Here is a 9,172-nt window from a genome sequence, read left to right as displayed (position 1 = left end):
CTTCTCAGTAAAACTTCTAGAATGTGTATCTTATGAGTTTCCTTGGCAACTGGCCACCATAACATTCCTGGCATGTGCCCAGCTTCACAATCTCCTAATGCTATGGAAGGTTTTTTATATGGGTAAGTCTGTTGAAAACTATTGAAAAACTTGTAGGAAAGCAATGAATAAAGTGGCCCTTGAATATCTAAGAAGTATGGGGAAATAACCACTTTCTAAGGAGACCCAGGCTACGAGAAGTGACCCTAGCACACTGCATGGCAATTGTTCGACAAAACTTGCGTTGCAAAAAAGGCAAGGTATTTAAGATAAGTTAATCAAGATGGCTGGTCAAAAGTGCAAGCAAGCTTTTTTTTTAAAAGAAAAAATAGGGAAAATAGGGAGAGGGGTAAGAAAATTATGAAGGTAGAGAATAAACTATCAAAAAATCTCATTTTCTGGTAGTCACAAATACAGGCTCCAAATTGGCTTCTTTCAAGTTTAATTAAGCTTATGTTTATTTTGCTCTGTAACAAATCTTTCTAACAGCATGAACAAATCTCCTAGCTTTCATTTATGCAATATGGTTGACTGTATAGTCTATTTTTTTTAAATTTCCTATGCTATATGGTTTTGGCTTTGTAAATAATGTTTAATAGAGCTAGAAGCATACAGTAGTTCTTTGACAACAATGTATTTAAGGATATTCCCTGTGAGAAGATTTCTGGAGGCCTTGTCTCCAAAAGAAAAGCAGATGGTTATAGATGGAGTTATTTGGACAGCATGGAAAATGCTTGAACCTCAAGTGAGTAGTATTGCCTAAAACAGAGGTTCTCAAACTGTGGTCTGCGGATAGTTTCCTCTAAGGTGTGCACCTGGGCGTCCGCACACAAGAGAATGAAGGGCCACGCAGGCATGGCTCCACTAATAAGGTGCCTGGACCTTGGAGAAGACGCACGTGTAAGGTCAGGTGGTGGCCTTGGGAATAGGCAGTAGGTGGGAGGGAGCAGTGGGGTGAGAAGAGGGGGTGGGGGGAATTTGGGATATACAGGACTGCGGCGACCAGAGAAAGAGGTGACTTTCCCCAGCTCCGGCTGTGGGCTGCCGGGGAGAGGCGGCCCTCCTTCCCAGCCGCAGATCTGTGGCTGCTGTGGCAGGGAGAGATCCCCTCCTTCCCAGCCCCAGCTCGGGAGCTGCTGCGGTGAGGAAAAGAGGGTACATCCATCACATTAGAAAGGTAAAACTACTGATATGAAAATATGAGTTGTGTGCTTTTATTTGTAGAACAAGGGTAGGCAACCTATAGCATGCGTGCCGAAGGCGGCACGAGAGCTGATTTTCAGTGGCACTCACACTGCCCGGGTCCTGGCCACCAGTCCAGGAGGCTGAAAGGTTGCCGACCCCTGTTGTAGAACAAAAAAAGTTAATTATTACTAAGTTTTTTTTATATAGTGCTTTTATCCAAAGCGCTTTACAAAAGTCAGTTAATGGTACAAACAGCATTTGGAAAGATCATTAAGTGGTCCGCCGAGACCCTCAGCAATTTTCAGGTGGACTGTGGGAAAAAAAAAAGTTTGAGAACCACTGGTCTAGAAGGCCAGGTGTAATTAGAGTAGCCTCAATGCTTGATTTATGCCAGGGCTTGCTAGGGCTGAGGTCCTGCACCTGTAGGCTTGGCAGTTCATAGCCCCTGTGATTAAATAAAGGGCAGGGTAGCTCCCTTTGATGGACACCCAGCCAGCCAGTTAGCTGTAAAATCCTTCTTGGTAGCTGTTCTCTACTTGCTTTACCTGTAAAGGGTTAAAAAGTCCCCCAGGTAAAGAAAAGAAAGTGGGCACCTGACCAAAAGAGCCAATGGGAAGGCTAGAACTTTAAAAACTGGGGAAAAAACTTTCCCTTTGTCTGTGGTTGTTCTCTCTGGGCTGAAGAGATGGGGCACCAGGAATGCTCTGTAAAGTTTGAAACCAGATATGAAAATCTTCAGATCATATCTAGAACTATTTTTAACAACCCAAGTATGTAAGTAAATTAGGAATGTTTAGAAAGACGTGATTAGGTTTATTTCTGTTTATATTTAAGGCTTGTGGATTCCTCTGTGCTAACCCCAGATGCTTTTGTTTGCTTGTAACCTTTAAGCTAAAGTGGGGGCCAGCAAGGATTCTAAAAATTAATACTTGCCACTCCAGGCTTGTAATAAACTCTCAAGGTTACGGCTTTTCTCTGACCTTGGCTTGGTAAGTGCTGCCACCACCCAAATGCAAAAAACTCCTTTGGACCCAGGAAGGAGCACTTGAGAATTCCTCCCAGTGGGGTACCCTCAAGCCCTTTTACCCCCCTCCTCTGGGGAAGAGCTGAGAAAGAAAACAAAGAAAATTAGATGTTGCCACCAGCTAATCAAACAGCATATGCACAAACCTCTTAGGACATCCAAAATCCACTCCTGTTCTTAAAAAAAGTAAATTTTATTAACAACAAAAAGGAAGAAAATAAATCTGGAATTTAGACTTTTGCTAGATTTTAAAAGAACAATTCCAAAAAATTAATCACCCAAAATAGCTTTCTTGGGGGTTCAGCTTAAAGGTTACACACAAACAAAAGCGTGGGCTTGCTGCATCAGTTATGATTGTAAAAAAAAAAAAAAAATTGCTTGAGCCCCAGCACCTCTTTCATTACAAATTAAGAATTACTAGCCTGGTGTATATGGTGCTTCAACATAATCCCGTTGGTAGCCTCTACTGCCTATGGTCATCTGCTTTTTGCCCTCCTTCCCTCCCCCACCCCAAATTGAGAGTGCCTAAAGGGCAGGTGACAGTTAGAAAACTACCTTCTTTCCCTCAGGTTCAGTACTCACTGTGTGCATGAGGTCTTGGTGGCACACGATGGCAGTATTTACAAGTCTTTGTGCCAGGCAATTTGACCCTACCAGTGTTCTCTTTAAATCTAGGGTTCCTTAGGTGCCATTCAATCTTTTGTTCCACTAAAAAAGTACTTAAAAGTAAAGCAAAACAAAATCACAGGCAGACTTTATTAAGTCTGTATTTCATCTGAAATGTTGAGTTCTTAAGGGCCATTACGTAAATCTGGATAAAATATTCTGCTTAAGGCTTGTTCTGTAAAGTGTGGTCTTCTTTTTTCAGTGCATTTTTAGGTTTATTATTTCAACACTTCAGATTATTTTTATACAGTGTATGTACTGGAGTGATGCATCTTTATGATGATTTGATAACTTAGGTCATCAGCACTGCGATTAGGGTGACCAGATGAGAGGGAGAAAATATCGGGACACGGGGGGGTGTGCGCCAGCAAAGCAAAAAAAAGAGTGCTGCCGGTGGAGCAGTGACGGGGAGGGGGGGGAAGGCCGAGTGCTGCCGGCGGAGCAGTGGGGGGGGGAGAGGCCAAGTGCTGCCGGCAGAGCAGCGATTAATTAATTAATTAATTAATTAAAAAAGCAAGTGCTACTGGCGGAACGAAATATCGGGACAAATTGCGTCCAAACCAAAGATCGGTCGGGACGCGGGACAAAGACCTAAATATCAGGACAGTCCCGATTTTATCGGGACGTCTGGTCACCCTAACTGCGATGCTTGTAAAAGCCAAAGAAGTAAGTAGTCAATACAAATGTAGAATTATCTCAGTAAGAACTGTACAACTTTCTCTTGTTGGGGTCTACTTTTGCCTTGTTGCACATAACAATTTAATTTCAGCTTTCATTGGAAATGTGTATGTACAAAAAGGCAAAATTTACCTCAGTTATGGGGGAGGGGTTTGTTTCTTAAAGCTCCGTCTGCTGCTTTGTGTGCTGAAAATGTTTAATGTTCTCTTGAAAACAATGTGATGATTTAATTCAGTAAACAGTTTTCCTGTATATTTAACTGTTGTAACAGTGTTCTTTTGCATATCTGAAGTGATACTGTGTCTGGCGGAATAGGAGTTCTCGTGTTTGTCTCCCACCTCTTTATTCCTCACCCACCTTTTTTTTACTTCAGCCGAACCACATCTCTTTATTCAACAAAAATAGTTTCATTTTATTTGTTTAAAAATCTAGATAAGGAGTTTATTTCCTGGTTACTGATAATATTGTGAATACTACTGTGGAGGACACACATGTACATACAAATATATAATTGATTCCAGTAAAAAGGCCGACAATATAGCCTCCTGTCTTCCAGACCAGTATTGACAATGTACATTAATATGGTTTTAACATGTAGAGAAATTTTGTTATATTTGTTGTGATGTGGCAGTTGTGATGCTGTATTTAAGGGTCTCTTAAAATTGTTCAGAAATACATACTTTGGCTAGCTTAATTCCATATTGGCTGGAATAAGACATAAAGACCCTCTCTTCCATGTTTGTTAATATTTTTCCTAATTTGATATTTTAGACCTAAGAACCGTTTTGACAGAGTTTAAGCTGTTCAGCAAGGGGCGCTCTAATGGATGACGGAGAATTTCCTACAAATGATCAACTGATAGACTTAAAGGACAGACTTCATGCTGGTGACAGTGTGGGAAATGTGGGAACTTGTTTGGCTTCTTCATCTGATGAAAATGAAAATCAACTTGATGGTGACAGGAGTGAGGTCCTGACCAGCAGTGACAGTGCAATGGGAATGCATGAAAAGGTTGAGCAGGACAATATCAATAATAATGAAAATGTGGACAGTGGAGACTGTACACCAAGCTGCAAAGAAGTTGAGACTGAGAAGAACTCTGAAAGTTTCCATATGGACATTCATAGAGAGGAAAACCCTGTTCTAGAAAAATGGACAGATGGAAAAAGAAGTCCAACTTGCAAAAAAGACTCCGTTAGAAAATCTACAGGTACTTTCAAAAATTATATATTCTTGTTCGTTTTGTTTTGAATAATGAAGCTCTGGTTCTATTCCATGAGTCAGTCATATTTACAACTAATGTACACACTTGTTTTTTAATTTCAACAATTTTCAGTAAAATGGTATTATTTATTGACATGCTGACAATAGTAAACCAGATACAAAATTCAGAGCTCAAAATCTAAACTAGTGAGAGACAGTAAACAGTATACACTGGGGAAATGAATGAATGGATAAATTACTGACTGAATTTCTGCCTGAAGTCTTGATCATTTGTGTGTTCAAAGGCAAGATTTTGGTGTCCTATTAAGGCATCAACATTTGAAAACTTGGCTTCAGTCACAAAATATCTTGATCTTGGACTTCTATTACCAGAATTTACTTAGGTTTCCCAAGCTAAATAAATACTTCTACTACATACATCTTGAGTAACACACTGTCCATAAAATGTGTGTAAAGCTGCTGCCAAGTTTTTAGATAGTTTAAAGATCTACAGTTAAATTTGGAAGAGTGAATTATACAAAGTGATTAAGGATAATTTTAAAAATACTTTTCTATTACATGTTCTGCTTGTTTGAAATGTTCCTTCACTTTGTGAAAATATGTTTGTGTTGATATTGGTTTTACCATGTCAGGTTTTATACTTTTTGTACTGTTGCCAAATATACTGGTGAATACAGTACATTTTGTTTTAACCTCATTGGTATCTTGGAGGATTGTTTAAAGGTCATTGGGTAGGATTCATTGATGCCCAGGCTGATTTTTTTTTCCTACAATTTTTTTTTCTCTTTTTGTTGTTGAATTTTTGGGCGCTCGGCTGAGAATTAACAGCTAAACTGACTGGCCATGTACAATGGCAGGCATTTTCAAAGTTACTTTTTTCATCTTGCCCCACCAAAGCTACCCACTAAATAATCATTTTGTTTTTCCCTAGAAATATATGTTTTCAAACTAAGGCTTTACCAAGGCTTTACATTCTGGTGGGTGGTTTTATAACACTTTATTCGCTGTGCCCAAGAATTGTTGCCAGTGTTTTTGTAACATTTTCCTTGAAAGATTTTTCAAATAAACCAGGTAGGGTGGAGGAGAAGGAGAACTGTGGTCTGCCAGTGAGGTTGGGTGTGCATTTTGGTGAATTTCCAGTTGTTTTCATATTAGTTTCCTAATTCAAGGCCTAAGGAGATTTATAGTTTGGATAAACATCTAGAAGTTTGGATATTTATCTGAACTTATGGAAACTTCCCCATATGAAAGTCTATGGTCCTCTCCCACTCCCATCCTCCCTCCCTACTTGAAAGAAACACTCCAACAATAGCCTCTCACTACTTATAGTTGTTTCCTTGAGGAAAATGTCCTCCTCCATAGTGTTTGTACCAGTCCATCTTCAGGATGCCTTTCTTTGTGGCAATGGGGGAGACATCATAAAGCTTGGATTTGAGATATTTTGGTTCAATAATACATCTGAAGACAAATGAGCACAAAATGCATGCAGAGAAGAATATATTTTAAAGCATGAGTGCCTTCAAAATAATTGTCGGATATAAGATCTTAAATCCATACAAGTGTGAACAAACCAGAAGCTGATGATTTTAGAATTAAGTTAACTTGAGTGTAGAGTGTGTTTTGACAGATGGACTCTAGTGTTAACATTTTTATTTCATCCATATTTGTTTACAGAGATGTGGGCATTAAAGATTCTGCCAGTATGACCCTGAGCAGATCAGTAGTGACTATAGGTCTCTGGGAGTGAGGGTGAAGGAGTCAGGGTCACAAGTGGTGCTCTTGTGCACCCTGTCAGCTGAGGGAAAGGGCCCAGGCAGGGACAGATGCATCGTGGAGATGAATGCATGGCTACGCAGATGATGCCGACAAGAGTCCTTTGATTTCCTTGATCATGGGATGCTGTTCCCTGGAGGAGGACTTCTGGGAAGAGATGGGGTCCATCTGATGGAAGGGGAAGAATATTTTGGGACACCAACTCACCAATCTAGTGCAGAGGGCTTTAAACTAGGTTCAAAGGGGTCAGGTGACAAAAACCAACGGGTAAATATTTAAAAAAAAAAAAAAATTTCCTTGACAGGGGATTGGAAGTTGGAGATGAAATGGAAGATTACAGTAGGGTCAGTAGGAGCAACAAGAAGGAAAACATTGGGGGAATCTGCTCAACATTTTAGATGTCAGTACACAAATGTAAGGCAGCTGAGGAGTAGACGGAAGAACTGGAAGTCTAAGTACTGTGATAGACCCAGGCCAGTTGGGTACTGCAGAATAGCAGAAGGCAGATATACTGGCCACTGGATTAACAGTTTTCTGTTTCCTGACTGACCAGAGCAGGGGCTGCTCCAGGCTAATGAGAACACCTTACTCTAATTAACCTGCAAAGAATCAGGTGAGGCCATTAAGTTAATGTGACCACCTGACTCTAATTAAGGCCCTGCTGTTACTATAAAAATGGCTCACTCCAGTCAGGCAGGGGAGAGTCAGGGAGCCAGAGGAGAGGAAGTGCAGCTGAAGGGCTGGTTACTGAAGACACCCTCAAACCATCGTTAAGGGAACCCTAAGGTAAGGGTGAAGAAGGGAGAAGCAGGAGAGCTGTGGGGAAGTGTCCCAGGGAAATGTAGCAACTCTGGCAGTGAAAGGTTGGCTACCAACAGCTGCTACCATTAGGGTCCCTGGGCGGGAACCTGGAGTAGAGGGCGGGCCCGGGTTCCCCCCAACTCACCACTACAGGAACATCTCCTGGGAGGGGAAGTCAGGCCCCTGTCAGGACAGGAGGCTAAACTGTTCAGAAATAAGCTCCCAGGGACAACAGAGATTGTGGGAGTTCTCTCACCAACCTCCATGCAGGCCTATGATGAAAAGGGCTCAGTAGACTGTAACCCTGGCCCTAGAGAGAGAAGGCTACGTGGAGGGTCACAGTGAGCCACTGAGGCTAGCATAAACTGCCTAAAAGCGCAGGACCCACGGGAGCAAGGTCAGAGCTCTGCCACAGTACACAAGCTAAATTATGACTTAATTGCCATCACAGAGACTTGGTGGGATAAATCTCATGGCTGGAATATTGGCATAGAGGGAGAGAGCTTGTTCAGGAAGGACAGGCAGGGAAAAAAGGAGCAGTTGTTACATTATACATCAACAATATATACACTTCTTCTGAAGTCCAGGAGGAGGTGGGATGCAACCCAGTTGAAAGTCTCTGGATGAAGACAGAAGGTGGAAAAAACAGGAGTGATGTCATGGTATGGGTCTATTGTAGACAACCAAATCAAGAAGAAGAGGTGATGAGGAATTTCTTGACCAAATAATAGAAATATCCAAAACACAAGATGTGGTAGTAATGCGGGATTTCAAATACCTAGGTATCTGTTGGAAAAGTAACATGGGAAAACACAGTAAGTTCTTGGAATGTGTTGGGAACAACTTCTTGTTTCAGAAGGTGGAGGAAGTAAATGGGGAGGCAGCCATTTAAGACTTGATTCTGACCAACAAGGAGGAGTTGGTTACAGATCTAAAGATAGACAGCAGCTTTGGTGAAAGTGATCGTGAAATGACAGATTTCATCATCTAAGGCAGGGGTAGGCAACCTAAGGCACGGGTGCCGAAGTCGGCACGCGAGCTGATTTTCAGTGGCACTCACACTGCCTTGGTCATGGCCACCAGTCCGGGGGGCTCTGCATTTTAATTTAATTTTAAATGAAGCTTCTTAAACATTTTAAAAGCCTTATTTACTTTACATGCAACAATAGTTTAATTATATATTATAGACTTATAGAAAGAGACCTTCTAAAAACATTAAAATGTATTACTGGCATGTGAAACCTTAAATTAGAGTGAATAAATGAAGATTTGGCACACCACTTCTGAAAAGTTGCTGACCCCTGTTCTAATGTTTTTTCAGTATTAACATTTGATAGCCATGCCTGGACTGTTAAATGTAGGCAATCAGAGACTTTCCCCAATTTAACAGAATCACTATAAACAACATGTCAGCATACTGTAAAGATGCTCACTCTGCATCTTGGTAACTTATTGGATCTCTCTGTTTAACAAGAATTTAATGTTTCTCTAAACAAAAGCTCACTGTTGTAACGAATGTTGTATTGTGTCTGATATTTAGATGGCCAAGATTTGTAAACTTGTTAACATTTTCTAAACAAACAAATAATTAAAGAGCTCCTTCAGCCATATTGGCCTCTTACTATTTTCTTCACATCAGGATAGTTTGCTGTTGTACCCTAAATATTGTTTTTCAACAACTGCCAACTCTCCCAAATTCCTTTTCCCTTCTTAGGTTTTCTTCCCATGGGATCTACTAGTTCTCTCAGTTTGTTAAACTCTGCTTTTTTAAATCCACTGTCT

General features: G+C 40.8%; 1 protein-coding gene across 11 annotated transcripts in view; it reads left to right on the top strand.

The window, feature by feature from the left end:
• The window catches only part of CNST (consortin, connexin sorting protein), a 99,701-nt gene that overhangs the window by 23,602 nt on the left and 66,927 nt on the right, over nucleotides 1-9,172 (top strand). For 8 of the 11 annotated variants that reach the window (XM_039529129.1, XM_039529133.1, XM_039529128.1 and 5 more), the window contains one exon: nucleotides 4,364-4,802. In XM_039529129.1, coding sequence (XP_039385063.1) covers nucleotides 4,415-4,802 — 388 coding nt within the window. In that variant the 5' untranslated portion in view covers nucleotides 4,364-4,414. Of the gene's footprint in view, nucleotides 1-36; nucleotides 123-1,855; nucleotides 1,999-3,455; nucleotides 3,581-4,363; nucleotides 4,803-9,172 lie in introns of those variants that run through there. The other 3 variants (XM_039529136.1, XM_039529137.1, XM_039529138.1) reach the window with 3 other exon arrangements.

Source organism: Mauremys reevesii, linkage group 3 (assembly GCF_016161935.1).
Source record: "Mauremys reevesii isolate NIE-2019 linkage group 3, ASM1616193v1, whole genome shotgun sequence".
In the NCBI taxonomy this organism is placed as follows: Eukaryota; Metazoa; Chordata; order Testudines; family Geoemydidae; genus Mauremys; species Mauremys reevesii.
Note: the sequence above shows the minus strand (reverse complement) of the source record. Positions and strands in the feature narration are given on the sequence as shown.